This window comes from Anoplophora glabripennis, unplaced genomic scaffold (genome assembly GCF_000390285.2).
Source record: "Anoplophora glabripennis isolate ALB-LARVAE unplaced genomic scaffold, Agla_2.0 scaffold56, whole genome shotgun sequence".
Lineage (NCBI taxonomy): Eukaryota > Metazoa > Arthropoda > Insecta > Coleoptera > Cerambycidae > Anoplophora > Anoplophora glabripennis.
The window spans coordinates 46,694-74,479 of record NW_019416232.1 but is presented as its reverse complement, the minus strand read 5'-3'; the positions used below and the strand labels follow the sequence as shown (position 1 = coordinate 74,479).

Sequence of the window (27,786 nt, the reverse complement as noted above, 5' to 3'; positions counted from 1 at the left end):
TTGTCTGCATTTCTTCACACACACACACACACAGACATGAAACCGTTTTTGGTAAGTCCGCGAAGTATACATACCCATATAAATACATTTTCATTCGTACAGTGTTAAAGTTATTAAAGGTTGGATGAATTAAATTCGGCATATTTTGATTTCCAGATAACATCTTTGCTATTAGCAGTCGCCACTTTGGGATCATGTGGCGAGGCTAAGTCAAAAACGGTGAACAAAAACGAAAAACGAGGAATACTGTCTAGCGACATTGGTAGCGGTTACGGGGGAGGCAGCAGCTATGGAGGCAGTAGTTATGGAGGCAGCAGCTATGGAGGCAGCAGCTATGGAGGCAGCAGCTATGGAGGCAGCAGTATATCCCTAGGAGGCGGCCACGGAGGCGGTATCAGTCTCGGTGGTGGACTAGGAAGTGGACTAGGAGGTGGATTAGGAGGTGGCCATGGAGGCGGCCTCGGCGGCGGACTCGGTGGTGGATACGGAGGCGGTCTAGGCGGCGGTCTCGGTGGTGGATACGGAGGCGGCCTAGGCGGCGGATACGGAGGCGGCATCGGCGGAGGATTAGGAGGCGGCATTGGAGGTGGATTTGGAGGCGGCATCGGTGGTGGCATTGGAGGAGGTTTTGGAGGTGGTGCAGGAGGCGGCGGCGGTGGTGGAGCTACCGTCACTACCATCAGCCAAACCGTTCCAGTTCCAGTACCACAGCCTTATCCTGTTACTGTTGAAAGACGTGTTCCCGTTCCTGTTCCTCAGCCTGTTGCCGTTCCCGTACCAAGACCAGTTCAGGTAAGATTTTTTAGCTAAATAATAGAGTTTTACGAGTATATGTCATTTATAAAATTATAACTCACATTTTCAGTAAGTTTCTAGTTTTAATCTTGGAATATTTATTAAATGACGGAAATTTGATAAAATTATTTAAAATACCGTTCTCTTGTCATACTTATTTATGTGAAAACGTAGGAAAAAAATGTTTATTTGTATCTTCTTGATGAGTATAAAGCATTATCATTAGCTTCATTTTTCAAAAATGATTCGAAACATCGTTAAGTTCATATTTTAAGGTGGCATATAAACACTGATTTAATTTTTCCAGTATTTTTCATTTGATATAAAAATTATTTGCAACATTAGAGAAAGGCCATGAAAATGAATTTTCTACTGAAGGTTTAAAAAATATATATTTCGACTACGACTATAAAAACTTTATTATTACTCTAATTTATTTTTAAAATAGTCGCTAATTATGCTAAATTGCTATTTTGCTTTACTTTAAAGGTAGTAAACTCATTCAAAATTAATTCTAAAATATTTCGTAAATTCTCATCAAAAGAAATACCTAATATATACTTTTTGATACCAAATATCTAAAAATTCTAAAGATGGTAAAATATCAAATCATTAATAATTATCCGAAATGAAAAACAATGAAAAAATTTAAACCTAATATTACTGAAATTATTAAATAATCTTGCACATCTTCAAAGAAGCTATGTCCTGTTCTTAATCCAAATAGCTTAATATCACTTTGGACAAAGACCCACCCGGAAATTGATTGGATAAAAATAGTATCATTTTGTTCACAGTAATTGAACCTTTTAACAAAATTTGTGAATAAATACTAAAAATATTTGTTCGCATAATTAGTGAATGAATATTTAAATAATTGCTTTTACCAAACTAAACGAAATTGGAAATATATCTTAATCATTGTTTCAAAATTACTTATTATAAAATACAATTCTAAACTATCACGTTTTTCTTAGCAATCGATACTTGCACAAATCTAGCAGCCTATTAGTACAAACTAATCGCTAACGTCTGTTGTTTCAGGTTGCAGTTCCAGTCGCCCAGCCAGTAGAAGTACCCAGACCATACCCAGTAGTCGTTAACCGACCAGTTCCTGTACCAGTCCCAACTGCCGTTCGTGTACCTTACCCTCAACCTGTCGGCATACCAGTTCCTCAACCCTACCCAGTCACTGTCCCACAACCTGTCCCAGTTAGAGTACCACAAACCGTCGTAGTACCCGTTGCCCAACCCGTCTTCGTCGGCGGAGGCGGCGGTGGTGCTGGAGGTGGCGCCGGAGGTGGTCTAGGAGGTGGTTTCGGAGGAGGTCTTGGCGGTGGTCTTGGAGGTGGTCTAGGAGGTGGTCTAGGAGGTGGTCTAGGAGGTGGCCTAGGAGGTGGCCTAGGAGGTGGTCTAGGAGGTGGACTCGGTGGAGGTCATGGCGGTGGCTTAGGAGGTGGATTAAGCGGTGGATATGGAGGAGGATACGGCGGCGGATATGGCGGCGGATATAGCGGTGGATATAGTGGCTCCCTTGGTGGTGGCATTGGGGGAGGTCATGGAGGTTCCATCTCTCTAGGTTCCGGAGGCGGCCATGGTGGTGCTACCAGTTACTCCAGCATTTCCATCGGTGGAGGTGGAGGCGGCTACTCCAAATACTAAGATACTCATGTATAAGACTAAAGTCATGCTCATTTCTATCATCTCATCTTCAAATTCTTCCCATGTTCGATCGTTACCAATGTGATAACAGTATTTTATGTTACTTAAGGAGGTTGTCTCAGCCATTTGTGTACATACTTTAACATCCCTTAATAAATGAAGTATTTTACTAAAAGTTTTTTTAATTTATTTATTATAATTCAAATGCCTGCTGTTGATACTGGATCCAAACCGGTTGAATTAATTTTATCTATCATTGCAACTGTTAACGATATACAATTTTACCCTATGTTCAGTCGTATCTAAAAGTGTATGATGGTTTTGCATAGTGCATCAAAACCTTTATGAGCGATTATCGTCAAGACGATTAGATTTGTCAATACAGATTTTTAGGACAGAAGAAAAAAATGAAATTAAAATAATTGTTATGAAAATCACCTGTCATCCCGATCTAAATCTACATGTCATGAATGGTGCATCAATTTTATTGCAACGTCATAGAATTCTATACTACTAATACTTTTACTAATACGTAAAATAGAAATCATTTATTTTTCTCTTTAAAAGACAACGGTTTCCTTAAACCTCAGAGAATAATATGTTCATGCAATTTCTTCCTTATTTTGTTATACCAATATCAAAAGTTTGTTACATTGTTTTTTTCTCCTACTGCTTTGATTGAATATCTTTTAGTTACATATAGATCCTGTTGAATTAAAAATGCTTACTAAATTACTTGTTTGCATAGAGAAAATTAATAAGTGCATTTATTTATCTTACTGCAATCTAATCTGTATCTATAAATTATCTGCCAAAATAAAATAGTACAAGTTGAATTTGAATTTAGTAAGTTAATTTAATAGAAAGCATTTGAAACACAAATAAAGGGAAGGGAAGGGAACCAGATTGTTAAATAAAAAAGTCATATCAAACCACAAATTATTTAATGTTCACAAAGTTAAAGCTACTGAAAATATCACACAATTAACACTCGGCAAAGTGGTTACCAAATTTTACATTTTTTGTACGGATTCATTGGGCTTCCTTTGGGGCAATTAAATGACTTAGCGAAGTCTTCGGAATTCTGCAATGTTCCAATTACTCTTACCGAATTTGGAGAATGTTCATCGTACTCTAACTGATCCTGAAGATCCTGAACAGTGGTAGACTCACACCAAATCTGAAGAAGACAATTTTATTTATTCTATGTGGTAATTGATTAATTGTATTCAGAACAAAAATATTTTCACTTACACTTCCATAAGCAATAAAAAACATTTGACTGCTTGTAAAATTCTCAAAACCAGGCAATTTTGGTTCCTCGCCGAATTCATTAATATATTTCTTGTAAGCTGTGAAGGCTTGGTTCAGTCCTCCGTTATCCGCTAGATTTTCTCCGAGGGTATTTTTTCCTTTCACCTAAAAAGAACTTAAAATTATTATTAACAAATCTACAAATTAATTCTAAAGCATCATATAAATTTGATCAATGTTGGTTGCCTATTCTATAAGCTCTGTAGACCTAAGTACTTCAAGTATAGATTACTTTCTATAAACAAATACATTATATAATTCAGTTATTTAAACATTCAGAAACTAAAGTGAAATATCAATGATAAATTTTGTTAGTTTCAAACAATTGAGAAATTCTAGGATATTTCCATATCTTTCAAATATTTGTTTCCCGATAAAATTAATACCAAAACTAATTTGCTTACATGACCCTCCACACCTTCAATTGTGAAATTGTCGTATTGCTTAATAAAGCATTCTGTTAAATTTTCAAAAGTTTCTATAGTCTTATTGGTCCACCACTGAACGTGATTGCCATATTTATCGTGCTTTCTCCCTGAAATAAAATTGTTTCAGTTAATAAAACTAATCGATATAACATGAGAGTCAGATTGGATTAAATATTTCAACAGACATTAATATCAATGTAAATACTTCTACTACTCACATCTACTTAAATGGAGGTAGATATTAAAATTGACCTGATTATTATTGATTGACGTTCACATTAATTCACAAAGAACTAAATAGAGGCAGATGCGTGGTAATAAGTAGAGAAATTAAAAAATATATTGGACCATCATCGTCCTTCAAATAATTATTACTATTTTTTCTCGTAAATTAACTAGAACAAAAGGTTAAACAACATACATTTCCGACATTTCTAGAAAAGCAAACCAATAATCCAAAATATTCAAATATTGAATATATCTCTTTTTTTAACCAAGTCTATCCCAAATTGGTAAATATTGGTATTGGTATTGGTAAATAATATATAATCCAATCGCATCCTTTTTCTATCTCTACATGAGTATTTTCATTACGGGAATTTTTCATTTTACATAATACAAGGTGTTTAGATATTAGGAGATTTATTTTTAATAGGATGTAGGTCTTGAATATATGGTCGATTGCAAAAAGTTTACCTTAAAAGCTGCCTATAAATGGAATGAATTTTTTTCTTCAAGTTTATAAGTTGTTTATAAGTTGTAATAAGTTATAAGTTGTTTATAAGTTGTTTATTTTGAGATTAGCCAGATACTGTTTCTATAATATTAAAATAAATAATAACAGGAAATAAAAAGTTTTTATCATACCCATGTTATCAAAACCGTGGGTTAATTCATGTCCTAAAATGGCCCCTATGGAACCATAATTCAAAACCCTGAAATAGCATTAACAATAATTTCTTAACGCAAAATATTTATAATTTCAACTTACTCCAATCCTAAGTTATACACAGGAAAATTCAAAATCGCCATTGGAACGTCTGAAATTATATAATTTCTAAGATGTAATAAGCTGAACATTTACAATATAAAGTATACAACTTGTACAGGGTGATTGACTATATTTTGACCCCTCTTTAACTTTTTTGTTTTAAGAGTTATAAAAAAATGTGAAATACAAAAGTTGCACAATTTTTCATGAATTTTTCGAAAATGACAGTAGAAGAACAAATGAAGTCCAAACAAAATGGCCGCGGGTGTTAACTTTGTTAATTTAAATGGATATTTTTACATATTTGAATAGAACGTTCTCTGTCGAGCATAGTCATATAGGGTTTGTTGGGTCAATCTCTAACAATAATCGAGATCCTATTAAAGAACGAAAAGAAGTTTTGTTTTATTAAGAAAATAAGACTTCTTGTCAGGCATTTCAGATTTTCAGATTTTTCAGATTTTTTCAGGCATTTTTGCTTTTTTTTCCAATTACGTAAGGATTTACAAATTTAATTATATATTTTGACATATCGGACATTGATACGGTCCAAAATGCGTATAGATAATTTAACTAAGTCTCACTAATTAGGCCTTAGAGGCCTAATTACTCATGGACAATGTTATATGGTAGGTCGTGACAGTAACAGGTAGTAATGCCATGATAACATTGTTACTGATTGACAGTTTGTATTATTATTTAATTAATATCTATGGGTTACACAGAAGTAGATAATTGAAATATTATTAGGAATTAAAATAGAGTATGGAGAAGAACTTTGCTCCATTTTAATTCCTATAATATTTCAATTTTCTACTTTTTGTAAGCCATTTTAATTAATAACAGAAAGTGTCAAACAATAACAATGTTGTCATAACATTACCTATCACTGTCACGGTCTACCAAATAACATTGTCAACGACTCATTGACAATGAGTTAGGCCTCTCACGGCCTAATTAGTAAAAAATAGTTAAAGTACCTATTCTCATTTTGGACCATATGGTATGTCAAAATATATTACAACTAAATCTGCAAATCCTTATGTAATTGGAAAAAGGCAGAAATGCAGGGGATAATCTAAGGAATTTTAAGAACTAGAAAGCGTCCGAAAAATTCGATTTGTGCAAATAACAGTAAATGTCAGACAAGAAACTCTAATTCTTTGTTATATCCTTTCCAGTTTATTAATTTTAAATGTTCATGTAATGTACTCAAAATACATAGTCATTGTTTTATTTCAATAAATTTATGTTATGTTATTTATTTATTAACCTTTTAGAGGACCGGCATTTAACAAGTATTCATGAAATTTCAATTCCATAGTACTTCAAGCAATCAAATTTTGCAACTGCCCTTTTTAACTTTTAGAACTAACTTTTTATTTTAAGAACTGCCTTTTCGGTTAGAACTAACCCTTACATTGCGCTGCAGAAATGCCTGAAAGAGGTCTAACAAATACAAGATATCTTATTTTCTTAATAAAAAAACTTCTTTTTTAATAGTATTCCGCTTATTGTTAGAGATGGACCCAATAAATCCTATTTGTCTATGCTCGACAGGGAACGTTTTACCCAAATATGTAAAGACAGTAATATACGGGGTGTTCCATTTAAATTAACAAAGTTAACATCCGCGACCATTTCGTTTGTACTTTGCTTCTCTATTATCATTTTCGAAAAAAATATAAAAAAATCGTGCCACTTGTGTATTTCACATTTTTTTATAACTCTAAAAACAAAAAAGTTAATGTGGGGGGTTCCCCCCCCCACATTAACAGTGAATCGCCCTGTACTTACTTATAGCATTGTCAGAGAAGGAATTAAAAGCGTTGACTTCGATAGGCTCAGCGTACCAGTCCCTTTCGTGCTTAACCCTCAGAGAACTAAATTTTCTCAAATTATGAGAGAGAATTGCACTCATCATATTGTCTAAGTACGTGTCTGATTTCACTGTAACCTGTAAAAATGTATATAGTGAGAATGATTGCATTGCCGTTTCAAAATTTAACAAAAAAATGTTTTGCGTTTCATTCAATTCATAACAGCAAAGTTGCGACAAATTTTTAGGGTTAATTTATCTCTTTTTCCTAATTCCGACGCCACTGACTAATTTTTGATCAAAATTTACATAAAAGTATTACTGCGAAGAAACTACACTTTACCAAATTAGTCTATACATTCAATGGTTCTTGAAAAATTGAAAATTTTCAAATTAGAAGGACTTTTCAACCTCTAGTAAATCGTTACTCGCATTATGTAAATAATAAAAATTTGCTTTCTTTGGTATCTAACACATACGGGTAATAATAATAATAATAATGAGATGAGTTCTTATGATGCTTTTTCGAGAACTATTAATCAACCTCAAACTGATTTTTTTTGAAATTATATTTTGCCATCATTTTTCTTCGATTAAACTATTTTGTTATTAAAATATTAATAGGTACGTCAACAGGAAACTAACTTTTTTGTACGATTTTTATACTATCTTTAATAAGCTGATTCATTTTTTTAGAAATTGCAACTAAATAAGTTGTGATCAATTCTTTACTCAATAAAGGCCATTACGGGTTTCAACATTTTTTTAATTGTTCCAAATTTGAAAAATGTCGCTTGATGGAACAAATGGTTCTAGCAAAAGGTCAATTATAAGAAAACAACTTTAAAACTGCGTACCTCCGTTACCATTGAATTTCCCAAAAAGTGTCACAGGAACTAACATTTTTATGAGTAAAATCAGTTCCTAATTTATTGCACTTTATGTTGATTCACATTGAATATATAATTGAAGATTTTATCATTAATGACTTATCTCAGTATTTAAAGTACAGTAAAACTAATACGAAATATCCGATAATCTTTTTCAGCGGATTTAAGTGAATGTAACACTGGTTTACGTAATCGTTGGGAAGTGGATTCTATTCGTCAAACTTAATTAGTGACTTGATGTTTAATGATTTAAGATTAATCATTACTTTCATAATGTTACTCACTACGCTAATGAATGCCACAACAGTTTATGTCACTTAAAAAAAGTTATTGCTCCACATTAATGCAGTGGAAGAGCAGATTCTTTTTTAGATATCCCCTTCACCACTGGTATTCCCTCTTTTTTCTAATATAATGCAAATAGTTTTCTTTAGAATTAATACGGTTTCATGAATGGAATGATTTACGTTTACAAGCTGTTGTACTTTCTTTTCTCAAGAGGAACATGACAATGCCTTCAATCTTCAGAGTACATAATATTATTTGACAAGAAATACTATGCTAGATATCAATTTTATTGTAGCGATTTGTTTTACACCTTGAAGCGACATCGAACTTTTACGCATGTAACTATTTGTAAGAGATATTTCATTATTATTACGTACATCTTTGTAGTAGTCATCCACCCGACCTTCTTCAAAGAGCCAGTCAGGATATCCAATAAAAGTAATCATTTCTTTACTTTTCTCCAAAGTTACTTTCTTTGTTTGGGAATCCATCCAGTTTATGCTCTCCACATGTTGCACGAAAGCGTTCTTTATTTCACTGATCATCTTCTCTACCTAAAAACATCTTATAACAATTTGTTCTTAAGGCTATCCTTTTAACATCAATTTACAAATTGAAAAAGGAATGTCTCGTAACAAGAACACATTTACTTGCATGTATAGTTTTATACAACATAGATTCTAAACTTTTCGAACAGTTTTCTAGAAAAAAAACTTTAAGAAGTTTAAATTCAAACTTCGACCTCTCCATAAATTGTTAATCGAGAATAGTTGAAGTATTAAACTGAAACATAGTAGTATCAAGGAAAGTATCATTTATTTCAAAATTAAGAGTTTTTCGTAAAAGTGTTGTGCAAGCATTATGGGATTTGTTAAGAAAAGGAATATGTGCAAATTAATTAATTTAAAGTTTTTACTATACGTTACTTTTCTGTCAAAGCTAGAAGAGGTGGCAATTTTAATTAGTTTATTTCTTTATTATTTTTTTAAAATATGCAGTAATATAAATAATATTTGAAATAAGGGGTAACTATAGGGAACAGCAATGATGAGAAAATGTGGAAAACATACAAGACATGTAAAAGTGTTGAAATACTAGAAAAGGAAAAACAGAAAAAATCTGTGACAATAAAAGAAATGTTCCTATACCATGCTCCTTAGCATAAAAGCTTAAATGTTATCCGTACATTATTCTCGGTTTTTCTTTATTAATTGATTTTTTATTGACTGTCAAAGTTGAGGGCCTATTGTTAAACAAATTAGGTAGGTAGCGGCAAAAAAAATGTCATAACCGGCAAGCCGAGTACTTTCCCAAATAATAATATTTTATTTGTGGAAGTATGTTAAGTGCATAAGAAATATTGTCAAAAGTCAGTGGGTCGCTTGATTTTCGGCTAGTCGTGGCGCGGCGAAAGGGTGGGGGAAGCGAACGACAGCGAGTCCGAAGAAAATGACGATAATATTCATAGTCCTGCTGTTAAATAAGCGAAATTCGCTTGAAAACAATATATCTGACAGTCTGCAACTCCGTTGTTTTTTAACGAATCTTGACGATTTTTCTCTTCTCTTTTCATAAGCTTTCCGAATATGTAATAATATATAACTATATCACGCTCGTGCGTCGTATATTTCATTTTACAGCTAAGGCTATAAATAAAAAAAATGTCCAGGTTGCAAATTTGAAATTTAAAAAAAATGATAGATTTCAATGTATTGTGAAATCTACCGTGAAAAAAATCAATGCCATTGTGGAAGATCCTCGGGATCGTCCAGACTAATAATTAGTTAATTTGTTTATAAGGCCATAACTTGTAAACTATTCAACTTACCGTTTCCAGTTTTCGTGTGAGTTATTAGACAGTGATAAGGAATGAGAGGATGCGATGCCAAAACATTCTGGTAATAACAAGGCAGTTTATAAATGTTTAATTCAAAAGTCATAAATTAACTTCTTCTGTTTATANAGAAAATGTCAGGTTAATTTCAATATTGTAACTTGTTTAGTGCTTGTGAAAAAAATTGTTAAACAAATTTTATGTACCCCCTTTAAGGGGCTGTATCTTAACAAGGGATGCTCCAATGAAGTTTCTTTATATGAAAGATCCTATATTTTTTTCGATGAGGAATCACCCCCTTAAATGTTTTACACTTATTTAGTTACACCCTGTATAACTATATCACGCTCGTACGTCGTATATTTCATTTTACCACTAAGGCTAAAAATTAAAAAAAAATGTCCAGGTTGCAAATTTGAAATAAAACAAAATTATAGATTTCAATGTATTGTTATGAAATCTACCGTGAAAAAAATCAATGCCATTGTGGAAGATCCTCGGGATCGTCCAGACTAATAATTAGTTAATTCGTTTATAAGGCCATAACTTGTAAACTATTCAACATACCGATTCCTGATTTCGTCTGAGTTATTAAACAGTGATAAGGAATGACAGGATGCGATGCCAAAACGTTCTGGTAATAATAACACAGTTTATAAATGTTTAATTCAAAAGTCATAAATAAACTGTTTATAACTTTTAATCTAATCAATATTTTTTGACGCTCGAGGACTAGTTTTGTAGGTCTTTTGAAGAGGAAAAAAAAGTACCTTACTTTTTTCTCGTGGAAATGAACGAAAAAAACTTATAAGCAAAAAACGTGAATTTACGTAAAAATTGTACAATTAACCACCCTGAAAACAATCTTCCCCCCATTTTTATGACTGTGGAAACTAATATGTTATTGTACATAATATTTAGCATCTATAGTGATAAATTCAGCTTGCCGAAACAAAAAGTAGCGTCCAACTCTATATTTCCTGGCCTACATACACGAATATCACATATTATCATTTTTGCAGTGAAACAAAATGCAACTTTTCTGTGCCACGACATATTTATAATAAATGATATCCAGATAGGTATATATCACAAACTAGGTAATTTGTTGCGGTCTCCCAGCGTATTTTGGATACTGGTAGTATTATTCCAGGCAGAAAGACTTGACAATATATATTTGTGATGATAATTCCGATATAAACCTAATTATCAGTTCAATTGATGTATCTAAAATAGCACTTTTGTCTTCATGTCCAACGAGTACAAAAATTAACAATGACAGATTTTCTACAAATACTGAATTTCTGCATGTTTCTTTTATGCAAATCGCATTAATTTTATTTATAAAATTGTAGTTACTGTAAATAAGACCAATTTTCATCATTCTTACCCTTGTAGGTACTAACGATAATCCTCATGAGGTTGCGCAAACTAACTTTCAACACAAATTTTTGGGTGTATATTGGTGTATTATAATATTATATGTAGAACATACATGCCATGGACACTCTATGTAGAAACACAGCACAGTCTAGAACTGAGCTAACATTTCTTCACTATGCTTAAATAAATGTATTCTTGATCCAAGGCAATATTCTTTCCATATATCAGAAAATAAAAATTTGAAATGAAGTGAATTCGAAACATAAAAGGTACATTTTTACCCAAGGATAAACGTTTCATTATTATTATATTATTAAACTAACTTTTGGTTTAGTATTTGTAGGAAAGGATTCGTCTGCTAGTACGTAACTCACGGCATAACCCATATAATTGTTTACCAAGAGTGCGCATTCCAAAGACCTAAAAATAAAGAAAAATCCCTTATATTTTATTAATATTTTTTCCATCATCAATACGAATAATCTACTTCAAAACTTAACTCTCCAAAATGAAACTAAGTAGCTGAAATTGGTAAAATAATTCTAATATATTTTCATTCAAAATCTGAATTAACACTTGCTTATTTCAAATAACTATTCGCCCAAAATGATGTTTATTGCCGACAACAAAGTAATTATTCATAGAATGCAATATGAAACTCAAAGACTCTAAGAGGAAAACCTAACACCTTCCAATTTAAATCACACTTACCTTGATCGTGCGATGTTAGTGACTCCATTACTATAGTACGCCAAGTGTTTATTAATATATTCGACAACATCTGAAGTCGTGTTGATAATCATGGCGTAGACAGTCACCCACCACATATACAATTCTATGTATATTTCTGGCGTTGCTAAAACGTATTTTACTATTCTTAACAAATACTGTATCTCTAATTCGGAGGTATATAATACATCTGTTTCCGGTTGTATCGTAACATTTGTACCAGCGAAGAGATCCTTGAAATAATTTGCCCAAAAGTCAGGATTAGGTTTTCCTAGAAAGTTATCAGTCTCTTTTTGAAGATAACTGAAGCTTATGGAATATGTGTCCTCTTCAGTAGCATCGGAATCTGTGTAATTCATATTCAACTGAAATTGAAATATTTATATTTACTATACAGAAAATACCTTACATCTATGAAATATCAAAGAAAAAAAATATATTAAATACTAAAAATGCGCTTTCTGTGTAAATGTTTAAATGTAATTTTTCCTTTAATGCGAACTTTAGTTTATTTAATAAAATAATAACCATCACACTTGCCTCTTCTATATAGTCCGAAATATTCAAAATCACATCTACAGCTTCTTGCAAAATCGTTTCATCGGGTTGGGCTGACGTATTATTAACAATTATTTCTTTTATTATATATTTCAATATTTTTGAATTTAGTTGTCTTAGTGTATCCTCATTATCGTTGTCATCGATCTTCGAATGAATCATTTTGTTCCTTTTAGCAGGACTAAAAATGTTTTAATTTTTTTATATGGATTTGGAATGAGAGAAAATTTGGTAAATCATGTAAAAATAAAAACACTATCTACACCAAACAAGTAAGTGCGAGTGAAAATGTGTGCTTTTACCTTGGTAATGGACATTTTTGATACAATTGTCCCACAAAAATGACATTCTCTGAACCATTATAAATGTTGGCATCGACTGCAAATCCAATAAATACATCCATCATGAAAATTTGCTTAATCAGCGTTTCGGTTTTCATCCAGTTGAAAGTGAAAGTTTCCTTTTCGGTATCAGTTACTGTAAATAAACTAGGAATCACTGGTAACCTTGCCCTCTTTAAATATTTATTCATAACGCCTATTCCAAGTTGATCTAAAGCATCTAAAAATTGTACAATTATTGATTCAACAATACAAATAAGCTAAAATGAGGATATATCGTCAATGTAAATCAGTGTCGTTTCAGCTATTACAATTGTACTAGATCTATTACATTTGAGAAAATTCTATTACCCTATTACTAAGTTGTCAAAATCTATTACACTATTAGGCTTTTTTTCGCGATTGAATATTGGTGAATATTTGACTTGTAGTTACTATTTCTATCTCTTTTGATCTTAGTTATCACATGGACTTCACTTGCAATTCTTGCAAAAAAAAGCCTATTGAATTTTTAGTTCGACAGTAAGGAAATTCTGGAGATGAAAAACCACAGAATCTTTATAAATTTATTTCAACCAAAGAACACAAAAATACATATGATTCCCTTGAAGAAACAATAACACTAAAATAAAATATAATTATAACAAAACGAAACTTTACTCAATAAAAACAAACTTTTGTTAAAAAATAAAATGTTAAATCACAGAGTAAGCTAAAGTTTAAAGATGTGAAAACGGTAAATTTCAGTCAACGAACAAATCCTATTACAGTTTTCTGTCAATCTATTACGATTTTCTATAGATTCTATTACAAATTATTTAAGCTCTGGAACAACACTGATGTAAATATATTTTCTACCAGTTCATTTCTGCATCTTGGCGTTTATATTCTGAAAGCTGTTATGTTTACGCCTTTATAATAAACAGAACTATAAAAAGAAATTGATTAAAGAAATACCTACCAATATCCATACACGACTTAAAGAAATCTCTACTCTTCTGTATGGCCTCTGGTTCATTTTTTGACGGTTCGGAAGTTAAAGCATTTAAAGAAGCAATAGCTACTTTTTCACTAATAGTAGTAAAACTAGAGAAGGAACTCCACCATCCATGATTTGGATGTTCTTCGGGCCATTTGCCGCATGTATATCGATAGAAATTACTACATGGATCTGCAGTAAAATCTAGTGAATATTTTATATTGGTAGCAGCCCTTAGACATTCATCTGTTGTGCAGATCTTTGGTTTCGGTTTTGTGTCTGAAATCCATATCCAAATAAAGAAAAAACATAACAGCACTTCGATGTTGGTGTACAAAACATTGATATTTGGTAATACCATAAAAAATATTTTTAAAGCGTTCTTAAATATAGCCCCATATTTAATGAATGACATTGGAGGAACTTTTTTTGAGAAAATTATCATAATTTCCTAACAAACCTTTTAAATAAACCCCAAAATTTTTGTTCTCGTTTAGATACGGCAGAAAATCTAAACGGTTGTACAAATTTTCATTTCTTTTTTCATATTGTTCCATATGTATTTAACAAAAATACCATAATACAGTTTGATTTTCTAAAACAGATAGACTTGTAATACTTACATAACACAGATATCACAATTAATGCAATTAAAAAAATTATGGCTACTAGAAGTAATAAAATCGACAGCCTTTTGTAAAATGCTGATTTCTTGAATCTGAAAATAAAGTATTTATTAATATAATAAATCTATAGATTTAATAATAATCATTATGATTTCGATCAAAACTAACAAAAGTTCGTAAAAAGTCTTTATTTTTAGATATAATTTAAACAATATTCAGTGTATATGGAATTAGAGATCCTTGAAATAAAAATAACATGACAACTAAATTTACCTCTATCCTCTAGTATCTAGAGGGAATCAAATTTGCCAAAACGTTTTAAGTTTATTTTCCGGATAAGTTTGAACACTTTGTCCTTAGCCTTACCTAGGATTCTTTGACCTACCCTCTTTGCTCTTGTAGCATCCTCTATAGTTAAACTCGGCGTTTCGAAGATACTGAACAGCTTCAAGTTTTAAAAGCTGTAAGAATCTATAAGAATCTCCATAACTTATTTCAAATGGTAGATAAATACGTAATTTTTGGTAGCTATAGGGTGAGACTATATAAGCGCTCTATCTTTCGTAATTAATATAAGTTAAAAAATATTATGCTAAGTATGTATTCTATTTTTCGTGTTACATTTCGATAATTACAAACCGTAAGAATTTTAAAAGAAATACCCTACATTTTTTTGTTCGATACATATAATTCGACACGCTTTTGACAATTGTTAAAGTTGCAACTGTTTGAGATTTAAAAATCACTGTCAAATCACTAAATTAGAATATAAAGGGTATCCCAAAATTCACACAAGTCGTAATTTTAATAGAAAACGCAGGTTTTTACTCGTAAATTATACATCTATTTATTCATAAAGTATACATTTATGTATGAAACAGCATATCGATTAAACCTGTAAATTTCACGACCAGGGAATGACTCATGCAGTAATTGAATTGTTTCCCTTGACTGTATGGCATGTGGCACAGTCTTGTTGAAATCACACATCCGTCGTCTACATCCATATCTTGCACTTTAGGCACAAAAAACTGGATTATCATGTCGCGATAGCGAACACCATTAACTGTTATTGCCTGCCCAGCCGCATTTTCGAAAAAGAATATTCCGATGATGCCTCCAGCCCAAACAGAGACACGTTGTGGACGCATTTGTTTTTCAACAATCACTCGTCGATTTTCTGTACCAAAAACGCGACAATTTTGTCGATTATCGAAGCCATTAAGATGAAAATGAGCCTCATCGCTGAAGATTATTTTGTTCGAAAAATCAGCATCCACTTGTTAAATTATCCATTCAACAAATTCTCTTAGCTCTGCGTGATCAGTAGGTTTCAGTGCTTGAGTCAACTGAACTTTGTAAGCAAGAAAATAAAAATCTTTCGTAAGAATGCGCTGTAGAGAGCTTCTCGAAATGTCCAATTCTTGACCACGGTGCCGAATTGATGCCCCCAGGACTCTCAGCGATACTCTCATGAACTGCTTCGACGTGTTGAATGACGACCAGAGTGTTTAAGATCACTAATTGATCTAGTCTTCCTGAATTTTTCAATTAAGTTAAATCATTATTCCGACCATATTTTATACAAAAATTGCGACTGTAACTACCAAACCTTCATTATTTTTAAAATATTTCTCAACAATGGAGAAGGTGTTCTTCTTTCGTGTAGCGCTTCTTTTTTATCACCTTTGACTGTTCGGTTTTTCGGTTTTTTTTTTTTTCGTTGGCAACATTTTACCGCATAAATGTCACAAATCAAATCAAATCTTGCGTTAATTTTGGGATACCCGATATGTAAATTAATTAATTAATTAATTAACTTCAAATTTAATGGTACTGAAGTTTTATTTTAGCTCATGGGGTAATGAACACATAATTATGTTTTTAGCCTTAAAATATCACGTTGTAGTAAAGAACATGCTAGTGGAGCAATCGTAGTTAAGAAGAAATTAATTGCTATGTTGACACCAATGAACGGAAATTAGTTGTACAAATATTTCTTTTAATCGATGTTGATAAATTTCATTTTAGATTCTTGTTATATACATAATTCTGAACCATACTGATTGTGAGAACTGAATAGAAATGACAACATATCAAATAATTCCTCTACACTGATTCGAGGCAGAATCCAAAAATGATATAGAAGGTATATCCAAAATACATAACTCAATGTTTTATACACTCATTTAAATTCGCAAATAATGCTCGTTTTCGCCGCAAGAAATCCATTTTTCTAACAGAATTCGATTTAGTTGTCCTTTTAAAAATTTTAATCGAAAAATCATTACACTAAAATTTGGTACGTTTCAAATTAAATGTATATTCAATAATGTGCTGTTGTATTTAGTGTTTACCTTAAAACTGGCAATGTCATTTTTTTAGTGGGACACCCAGGATCTACGTACTCAAAAATATACAAACGAAATAAATATATTTCTACTAATAACCGCAAGTAGAGCGTTCCAAAGATGGTAAAGTATGAATGTAAGAAATATCGATTACTCACATTTTTGACCTAGAGTTAACTTCGACTAAGTAATCATTATGTCCAGTCCTGGAGGGATATCCTGAAAAATATATGAGTGACAATAAATTAGCATAACTATAGAATTAAATTTAATTAGATTAAAATAGAATAGGTTAATTTCAATTATTATTTAAATTAAATTGATTATTTAACCATTTCCTGTACTACAATATAAATAAAGAGGTATTTAATTTATATACCTACAAAATACGTTTTCCGTTAAATACATAAGTAAAACACATTTTTGTATAAACAAATTTAAAATCTCAACAAGCAAGCTAAAATATTATTGAATAACGTAAAGTGCAATAGCAAATTATGAGAAAGTCCATAGCTTCTCCTTTGTTGTTTTCTAATTCCTCTTGTTTTTTTTTATTGACGGATTACACCAAAGGTGAAATGAAAAACTAAAAATATTTAAATACTAAATATTACCCGATCCCAAAGGACCCACCTATAAAAATTATAACCCCCCGTTAAAGCAGCCCAGTTTCATAATATAATAATCTTTTATAAAATCAAATTTTGGTGGTTTGATGTACCTAATACAATATTATTATTACATCCCAAGTAAACTAAACAAAACCATTATAATAATACATTTATGTAGCAAATTTATTAATGTTTAACGGCCAACATTAGCACAACTTAATCAAATTTTAATAAAACAACCTGTGAGGTATTTCCATTGACTGACAAGGCTTTTATTGTCTACATTCTACAACCAAACAAAGTAATTTTTTTGAAAAGGCACATAATTTAAATACAATACATTTGTTTGTATAGACCGTTGATATGGATTTTACTGTAATTCGAGGTACTTATATATATTTTTTAATTAATGATTGTGACCGCTAGGTGCTGACACAAAAGCAATTTCACTGAAAGTTCATTAAAACAAAATGATGTTTGGCTTGCTTTTCATTAAAAGCGTTATTATCCTTTAATGATATGTTATCTTATTTAGTAGGTACATAGCAATAGACACTATTTGCTAATTATTCACAACATTGTTGATAATCCTGTGGCGTCGAAATTGTTTTCAATTTACGATATTGCATGCATTGCAGAGTAGTAAGGGTTACTTTAAATGGAAATGTATTTTAATACACCCCATCAATTTGTTCAAAAACATGTAAATAATATTGGAATATCAGCTGCAGTTTTAGTTGACTTTGTGTAAGTAAGATTATGTATACAATGTGTTAATTTAAGGGTAATTGCACAAATAATTCCGGAAGTTATAGACAAAGTTCGAAAAGAGTTTACTGATCGTCTCTCTCACTGTATTATAACTGAAGGTCGTCAGTTTGATAATGTATTGTAACTTGGATTGGTAAAAATAATTTTTTTGTTGTAATTAATTAATAATTAGAGAATTACAAGCCCTTTCAAAAGGGTTATTGCATTTCCCACTTTTGTACTAAAAGAACACATCGATGACGTCATCACTGTCACACAGATATAGTCATATGTAAAATAAATATCTCGCACAACGCACTTTTAAAAATAAAAATGTATCTTTTCAAGATTTTTGTTCAAAGTCTCTGATTTGCAAATTTATTCCATTCATTTACACCATACTGTATATAAGCATTTACATATACAGAGTGTAAAAGCAAAGTTGCGANGTAATGAACACATAATTATGTTTTTAGCCTTAAAATATCACGTTGTAGTAAAGAACATGCTAGTGGAGCAATCGTAGTTAAGAAGAAATTAATTGCTATGTTGACACCAATGAACGGAAATTAGTTGTACAAATATTTCTTTTAATTGATGTTGATAAATTTCATTTTAGACTCTTGTTATATACATAATTCTGAACCATACTGATTGTGAGAACTGAATAGAAATGACAACATATCAAATAATTCCTCTACACTGATTCGAGGCAGAATCCAAAAATGATATAGAAGGTATATCCAAAATACATAACTCAATGTTTTATACACTCATTTAAATTCGCAAATAATGCTCGTTTTCGCCGCAAGAAATCCATTTTTCTAACAGAATTCGATTTAGTTGTCCTTTTAAAAATTTTAATCGAAAAATCATTACACTAAAATTTGGTACGTTTCAAATTAAATGTATATTCAATAATGTGCTGTTGTATTTAGTGTTTACCTTAAAACTGGCAATGTCATTTTTTTAGTGGGACACCCAGGATCTACGTACTCAAAAATATACAAACGAAATAAATATATTTCAACTAATAACCGCAAGTAGAGCGTTCCAAAGATGGTAAAGTATGAATGTAAGAAATATCGATTACTCACATTTTTGACCTAGAGTTAACTTCGACTAAGTAATCATTATGTCCAGTCCTGGAGGGATATCCTGAAAAATATATGAGTGACAATAAATTAGCATAACTATAGAATTAAATTTAATTAGATTAAAATAGAATAGGTTAATTTCAATTATTATTTAAATTAAATTGATTATTTAACCATTTCCTGTACTACAATATAAATAAAGAGGTATTTAATTTATATACCTACAAAATACGTTTTCCGTTAAATACATAAGTAAAACACATTTTTGTATAAACAAATTTAAAATCTCAACAAGCAAGCTAAAATATTATTGAATAACGTAAAGTGCAATAGCAAATTATGAGAAAGTCCATAGCTTCTCCTTTGTTGTTTTCTAATTCCTCTTGTTTTTTTTTATTGACGGATTACACCAAAGGTGAAATGAAAAACTAAAAATATTTAAATACTAAATATTACCCGATCCCAAAGGACCCACCTATAAAAATTATAACCCCCCGTTAAAGCAGCCCAGTTTCATAATATAATAATCTTTTATAAAATCAAATTTTGGTGGTTTGATGTACCTAATACAATATTATTATTACATCCCAAGTAAACTAAACAAAACCATTATAATAATACATTTATGTAGCAAATTTATTAATGTTTAACGGCCAACATTAGCACAACTTAATCAAATTTTAATAAAACAACCTGTGAGGTATTTCCATTGACTGACAAGGCTTTTATTGTCTACATTCTACAACCAAACAAAGTAATTTTTTTGAAAAGGCACATAATTTAAATACAATACATTTGTTTGTATAGACCGTTGATATGGATTTTACTGTAATTCGAGGTACTTATATATATTTTTTAATTAATGATTGTGACCGCTAGGTGCTGACACAAAAGCAATTTCACTGAAAGTTCATTAAAACAAAATGATGTTTGGCTTGCTTTTCATTAAAAGCGTTATTATCCTTTAATGATATGTTATCTTATTTAGTAGGTACATAGCAATAGACACTATTTGCTAATTATTCACAACATTGTTGATAATCCTGTGGCGTCGAAATTGTTTTCAATTTACGATATTGCATGCATTGCAGAGTAGTAAGGGTTACTTTAAATGGAAATGTATTTTAATACACCCCATCAATTTGTTCAAAAACATGTAAATAATATTGGAATATCAGCTGCAGTTTTAGTTGACTTTGTGTAAGTAAGATTATGTATACAATGTGTTAATTTAAGGGTAATTGCACAAATAATTCCGGAAGTTATAGACAAAGTTCGAAAAGAGTTTACTGATCGTCTCTCTCACTGTATTATAACTGAAGGTCGTCAGTTTGATAATGTATTGTAACTTGGATTGGTAAAAATAATTTTTTTGTTGTAATTAATTAATAATTAGAGAATTACAAGCCCTTTCAAAAGGGTTATTGCATTTCCCACTTTTGTACTAAAAGAACACATCGATGACGTCATCACTGTCACACAGATATAGTCATATGTAAAATAAATATCTCGCACAACGCACTTTTAAAAATAAAAATGTATCTTTTCAAGATTTTTGTTCAAAGTCTCTGATTTGCAAATTTATTCCATTCATTTACACCATACTGTATATAAGCATTTACATATACAGAGTGTAAAAGCAAAGTTGCGAGCTTTGCAAAGCAAAGCAAAGGGCTTTTTCGCGTCAAAACAAACAAAAAAACAAAGGTAACATCCTAAAACAATTTACAAGGTTTTGGTCAATTATTCCAAAACCATGTAAAATTTAAATAAAAACTTATCAGTGGAGTGGAATTCATCAAAATTAGAAAATCATCAATAGGTACGTACGTAATTACGAAACAGTCGAATCTATTCTCTTGGCTATATTCAATTTTAAAAAAAGCATGAATTTGTACAGAACTTTAAATTATACTGATATAATTCACGATGTAATTGAACTAGAACATTAATACGGAATGATATTCCAAGCACTGATTTCTTTTCCTCGATAGTCATATGAGTGAACTACCTGTATGTACTCGTATATTGAATTTATAAGCTAGATGTGAATAACAGGAAATAGTATTGTTTAAAGCCCTTATCGGATAGAAGGGGCAAAGAGAGAAGAAGACCATAAATATATTTATGAGGATATATCAAAATTTCTTTAATATATCGTCTTAAAAAATCTTAATTAATTACACTTCTTTCTTCCTATGTTATATAAAAAGTTAACTGTATAGTTATTAACCACCTAATGATAGATATATATTGTGGGAAATAACCACTCTACTGACTACAGATCTACTTAGCATTGAATTACAATTTCTTTCGAACTTTTAATTCTCATCAGTATGCTATTTTGATGTCTATTTACCGACACATTCTGAGTATGGATAAAATAAAACCTATAAAGTATGCCATATCTTAATTGCAATTATTAATCTGCAGGTAAGTACTATGAGAGCATAGCTAGTGTCACACTAGGCGAAATAACCTTTTTAACTAATGAGAAGCAATTACTCTGCGAGCTACAATCTATGTCTGGTGATTCTGCCGACGAATAATCTTAGGTACTTTTAATGTGTACTGAAAAACAGCTCATTCTTTCTAAAATATAACTGAGATTTCCCAAATTTATTATTCTGAAATTTAATTAACATTTCTGACTAATCTGAAATGCAAATAATACTTCTTGAAATTGTATTTAGGTACTAAAATGAAATTGATGAGACTTTCGGAAATTAAATTGGTCATTTACCGAAATATGTTTGGAAAAGGTAAAGTAAAGTACCTAGATGATACCAAGATTAAAATACAAGATTGTTATCCTTCGCACTAATATTAAAGTAATACTATGCGTTTATTGATTTCTCAGTGAGTCAGCTCAATTAATGAGAAATGCAAATACATTTCCGTCTATATTATTGAAGTCTTATAAAGGGTTTATATTGACAAGAGGTAACTATAGAGGTGGTCAATCGATAATCACGGAAAACCGCCACAAATGAAAACGACATAATAAGATACAACTACATATAGCTCAATGTTCAACTGTCTTCAAGTGAATTTATAAAATTATGTCATATATGTATGTCCTAAAATTATTATGTCATAAAATTATTATTAACTCATACTTTAACAATATTAAGCAATTTGAGATAATTCTAAATATTTTCCAAATATATACCTAGAGTATGCTACAGAAATAAATTCAAAATTATCGAAAACAAAAATAATAAGATAATCAAATAGAAGTACCTACTGAAAAAACACATACTTGATGTATTAAAATCAATTTGTGAAATTTTCTTTGTATTAAAATCATATGTTAATATACAATTTATTCGAAAACTTTTAATATTTATTATATGACATGAAACATTATAGATTATAGGTTACTGTTGCAAGGCATTATTTAATAGCATGGAAACAATAGCCTTCTTCTCCAATTTGGGACTAATATTGTCGTTAATATGGGGAAGCGGGTATTGTAGTTACAATTACCATCTAAATAAGCGTCAAGTTCTTTCACTGAAGTATCCCTACCTCAAAGAATTTTTCTACTAATCACTAATTGCCTATATATGAAATGAAATTTATATTCTATGTACGTTTTTTATAGATTTGGACCACCCATTTCAGAGTGCTAGTTATTTCTATCTCGTATTACGAATGTGATTATTCATCTAAAATAGGTATGAAAAGCATTAGTATATCTAATACAAGTCAATTAATATTGTGAAAATAATATATGCTTCCAGTATTCAAATATTTCTACTTAATGTCAATGGGGAGCTTTTCAATGTGAAAATAAAGAGACCTTTTCCGAAAGATTAAACAATTTCGGTACGTAGAATGCTCAAATGAATGATAAATGAATGTATTTTTCTTGAGAAACCAGATAAAAACTAATTCCAAATATCGTCATACGGACTGCAAAACCACATATTTACATTTTCTCATCTGATTATATGAACGGAAACAACTGCTCTGCAAACTAATGTCTCGACCAGTAATAATGTAGTAAACAGTTAAAGTCATTCGTCAGACAGAACCCACCAGGTTTCAAACTTAGTAATTCTCATCATTACAAATATCATAGGCTTCATTTCTTTCAACCCCCTGCCAGGGGTGAAAAAAGGTAAGTAAAATAAAGGGGTTTTTCAAGATAACTCAAAAGGGATAAAGGCTAGAAAAAAGTTTCTCATAAAGTTATAGAGCATAAAATTCTACATAAAAATGGTTCCTTTACTTTTTCTTGTACTATTAAAATTAACAGACTTATGGAGACTAGAAGTTAAGGGATGATTTCAGAAATTTAAAAAATCATAACAAGTAGAAAAATTAATGAATTTTATATATTTTTTTCGATCTACTCTAAAAAATATAAACTTTCTGCTCAGAAATATAGATATATTTTTTAATTTTTAATAAAAAGTTATAACAATTTAAATTTTTTAATCGTTAATTTTTATGTTTTAACACAAACAATTTGTTTTATGCCATTCGATTGATTATTTAAAATAATGAAAAGTTGCTTTCGAAATTTTGTTTCACGACAAAGATAAAAAATCACGTTCGCTTTGTGAAATTGTTATAACTTTTTTATTAAAAATTAAAAAAGATATCTATTTCTCTGAAAAGATAGTTTACATCTTTTAGAGCAAATTGAAAAAAAAATATAAAATTCATTAATTTTTCTGCTTATGATTTTTTAAATTTCTGAAATCATCCCCTAACTTCTATAGTCTCTCTAACTCTGTTAATTTTAATGGTACAACAAAAAGTCAATAAAAATCAAATTTTCATTTTATGTTCTACAACTTGTATAAGAAACTTTTTTTTTAGCTCTTACCCCTTTTGAGTTATCTTGAAAAAACCCTTTATTTTAACTTTTTTCACCTCTGAAAAAAATCCTTATTTAAGTCCATTTTAAAGAAAAGATAATCGACTAATGATAGTTATCATTAGTTTAAGGATTTTAAATTTTAAAAAAACGATGAAAAAATATAGAAAGTACAGAAATAGAAGAATTGTGGCTGAGGTTCACGTCCAAAGTGACATTATAGCTATTAGAATGAATTTTTTCGTTAGTATTCATTGGATTTTAGGATATCTAGATATTTGATACCTATTAAAGATGATGTGTTTATGAAAAATTGTAAAATTTATTCAAATTATCTTTAATTAAAAGTATCAGGGGCAATAATATAAATGTGTAATTAAAAAAGAAGGAGAAACTATTTATCTTGGTGGTCTTAATATAAATATAAATCTATTTAAACTGCAATTTTCTGCTTAACTGCATATCTAATTTTGAGTGTAACAATATTGAATTAGTCGACAAATACTGAATAAACAGGATGGACTACCCAACCTATTTGCTCTCTATGAACCATTGGTAATAATGGAATTACAAATTAGCAATATTTCGTCCAGTTGTACAGCTAAGATACTCTTTATATTGTTCTGAAAAAAGTCCTAAATAATATATGGGGTGTAACGGCGACGTTCCTCTCATTATAAAGAAACAGTAACTTTTTTTCATAAAACGATGTTTGTGAAGTACAGATTTTATCGTTTACTGCATGCATATGCATATACTAGTTTGAATAAAAATGGAACAGTTAATCAAAGTAGGTGTTAGCATGTCCTCTTAGGAAAAAGTCAGAGAGAAGCAAATGTCTTAAACATCGACCAGTTTATAGTATGCAAAAATGTGTCTTGCTATTGGTCAAACGGCAATAAAACGCTTCTATTTACGTTGGTCTACAAGCTTCCATAGCAGTTGTCAATGGTTCAATAATTTCCGGTCTGGTTAGATTTCTTGACGTTTTGAGAGACACATTGCTCTCTCCTTCAGATGAAACTGGAGATTAAATCCTCTGATCGGTATATAAATGTATTATTTGAAAAAAGATTTATTAATGAGGAAGGATACTGGTAGTTTCAACTGTCAAACAAATGTATTTTTCATTAAGAGCATATTTTTATATGTATAGATTTAGTTGGTCCGTCTTCATTCAAAATATTTATTCCTCTCAGTTTCGTGATATATTGCTTTGTACTTGAGAAGCAAGTGGTCGTATACTCATTTTTGTTAATAGTGTTGCTATACGGATTTTACATTTTATAACCCTGCATTCTCTTTAGAGTTCTATGTATTTCAAAATTAACTTTCTGTATTCCTCTTTGATTGTTATACTATGTGAAATAAAGTTTAAGTACACATCGTTGAAATCAAAATTAACAAATAATCCGCAATGTACCATCAACTATAGCCAATATATCACCATCAATTTCCTCAATATATTGTGCAACTTTTCAAAGTCGTCCACAAACTGTCAACAATATTGTACAATTTCACTGTCTAGGGTCCGCTTTAGAAACCTTAGGAATCTTTTTGGTTTTCTGTTTATTTTTATTACTGGAGGTCGTCATACCCTGTATTCATTGTCATTTGTTTAAAAAATTGCAGAAAAAGTTTTAAGATGCAACAGTAAATATTGTTCCTATAAAATTTGTATTTTTTTAGATGTACATGCAACCGTTAACAAATAATACTACAATTTGTTTCCATGAATATTTAAATGAAGCAAACATTAGCGATTTGAACAATTGGATTGCTTATTTACCATGAGTGGATTACGTGTTTGAACATCAATGTAAAAATTCTTGTTGATTCTTATTGAACCAAAACATATATTTATCGTAGATTAAGAGTTATTTCTTGGTGCTGTCCAAAAATGTTTCAACATTTACAGGATATGTATATTAGAAATAATTAAACTACAAATGAAAATTTTTAAATATTCAAAAGGAATAAATATAAATAATAAATATAAACTTCACGGGCAGTTGAATCGGCCTTTGACACACAAGTTGGTCATTGGATCGTCTTTTCCATAAATTCCATCAACATCCATCGCTTTTTGCAATAATAATATGCCATTTTTGAAAACTGATTTTTCCGCGTTTAATTTAAAGTTAACAAATCTATGAAATATGATTTTAAGTACCTTAAATTGTAGGTAATTTAATTGCCTACAATATGATATAACTAATTTTCCGATAGGTCAACTAGATTTTCATGGGCAGTAAAACAATTGAAAATACACGTAATATTGACACGTATTTGCAATTTGCCAACTTAGCGTCACTTCCTTCAAGTTCTAAAACTGGAACGCAACCATAAAATTTGAATCCAAACTTTTCTTAATAATTTATGTATCATTTTATTCACCTAAGGCTACATTTGCTATATCATTTTTATGACTGTTTATTGAAAGCTAAATTTTTTCTGGTACATTACATACTTTTTACTATCAGTACTATCACTATGAATCGTTTACAAGTGTATTCCTTGAATAAAAAAGTTGTTATTCATAAATTTATAAATATTGCGAAAACCTTAAGAGAAAATTCTTTATTATTACATCAAAAGACAATAGACTCACTTGTAATAGCAAAGGGCCTTCCGTTATTCTCCTCCGGTTGGTATCCATAATTATCCATGGCAAAGCACAAAACTATGAATTCAAACTTTCCTGCGAGGCGCTACATCCTGCGCGATAAAAGTTCCAATAGATAATAGAAACAGAGAGGAAGGTATTGTACTGTACTTGCCTCACATTATTTGTACGATTGACACAGTCACACATACGTCCATCGATTATTAAAGTACTATCGATTAGATAAACATTTTCATGGTTATTAATAATAGAAATTATTATTACCTCCCACTTCAGGATAGTCCAAAATCGATGATATTTTCGAAACTCTAGATGAGCTTATTGCAACTGTGTCGTTTATACATTATACAGGGTGTACAAATGATCGCGCTACGTATAATGCTCTCATCAAAATAATAAAAAATGGGAGAAGGACAATTTTATCTAACGACCTTTAACGATTTCTAAGAGCTCTAGAATCCATGGCAAATATAAGAAAGTAAAGACGGTTTAAGGTTTCTTATCAGTTCCTAAAGGACAACTGAAGATGCCATCTATAATCGACCACCCAAAATAAATGCAGGATTTCATATGAGGAAAGAAGATTTTATTAATTAAGTTGGCAAAGTTTTTACATGTTTTTAAAAGGTAGACATTGACATTAAATATGAAAGAGGATATCGGACATGAGTCCTTCGCGACTCAACTGGCATACAACTTTTTAATTCTGTATCACACTTTCGCATACCTGCTTCTGATTTTCGTTGAAAACTCTCCGAATTTCTGCCTTTACTTCAGGAATGGTATTTAGTTGAACATAAACTTTAGACTTTACGAACCCCCACAGGAGAAATTTGCATGGCGTAAGATCACATGATCTTGGTGGCCAAGTCACATCATTGTT

General features: G+C 30.7%; 2 protein-coding genes across 2 annotated transcripts; one reads left to right on the top strand and one right to left on the bottom strand.

Annotated features, from left to right (window-relative positions):
• Nucleotides 1-13: 13 nt before the first annotated feature.
• Nucleotides 14-2,626, top strand: LOC108903658 (glycine-rich cell wall structural protein-like). Its single transcript, XM_018705904.1, has 3 exons — nucleotides 14-51; nucleotides 157-792; nucleotides 1,840-2,626. The coding sequence occupies exons 1-3, from the start codon at nucleotides 37-39 to the stop codon at nucleotides 2,455-2,457; spliced, it is 1,269 nt and encodes a 422-aa protein (XP_018561420.1). The 5' UTR covers nucleotides 14-36; the 3' UTR covers nucleotides 2,458-2,626.
• A 758-nt stretch (nucleotides 2,627-3,384) lies between these two features.
• LOC108903645 (endothelin-converting enzyme homolog) lies at nucleotides 3,385-27,057 on the bottom strand. Its single transcript, XM_018705885.1, has 15 exons — nucleotides 26,889-27,057; nucleotides 19,447-19,507; nucleotides 14,635-14,729; nucleotides 13,994-14,290; nucleotides 12,994-13,252; nucleotides 12,674-12,872; nucleotides 12,116-12,498; nucleotides 11,728-11,824; nucleotides 8,565-8,741; nucleotides 6,988-7,147; nucleotides 5,191-5,239; nucleotides 5,067-5,134; nucleotides 4,176-4,306; nucleotides 3,712-3,876; nucleotides 3,385-3,637 (listed from the first exon to the last, which is right to left on the bottom strand). The coding sequence occupies exons 1-15, from the start codon at nucleotides 26,944-26,946 to the stop codon at nucleotides 3,461-3,463; spliced, it is 2,376 nt and encodes a 791-aa protein (XP_018561401.1). The 5' UTR covers nucleotides 26,947-27,057; the 3' UTR covers nucleotides 3,385-3,460.
• Nucleotides 27,058-27,786: the final 729 nt, after the last annotated feature.

Bases quoted from the DNA above. Each gene is read 5' to 3' on its own strand.
- LOC108903658 (XM_018705904.1), top strand. The intron at 793-1,839 runs GTAAGATTTTTT...CTGTTGTTTCAG, and splicing joins CCGTACCAAGACCAGTTCAG to GTTGCAGTTCCAGTCGCCCA.
- LOC108903645 (XM_018705885.1), bottom strand. From the start codon at position 26,946: ATGGATAATTATGGATACCAACCGGAGGAGAATAACGGAAGGCCCTTT. The intron at 14,730-19,446 runs GTGAGTAATCGA...CTTTATTTTCAG, and splicing joins GTTAACTCTAGGTCAAAAAT to ATTCAAGAAATCAGCATTTT. The intron at 12,499-12,673 runs GCAAGTGTGATG...TTTCAATTTCAG, and splicing joins TTTCGGACTATATAGAAGAG to TTGAATATGAATTACACAGA.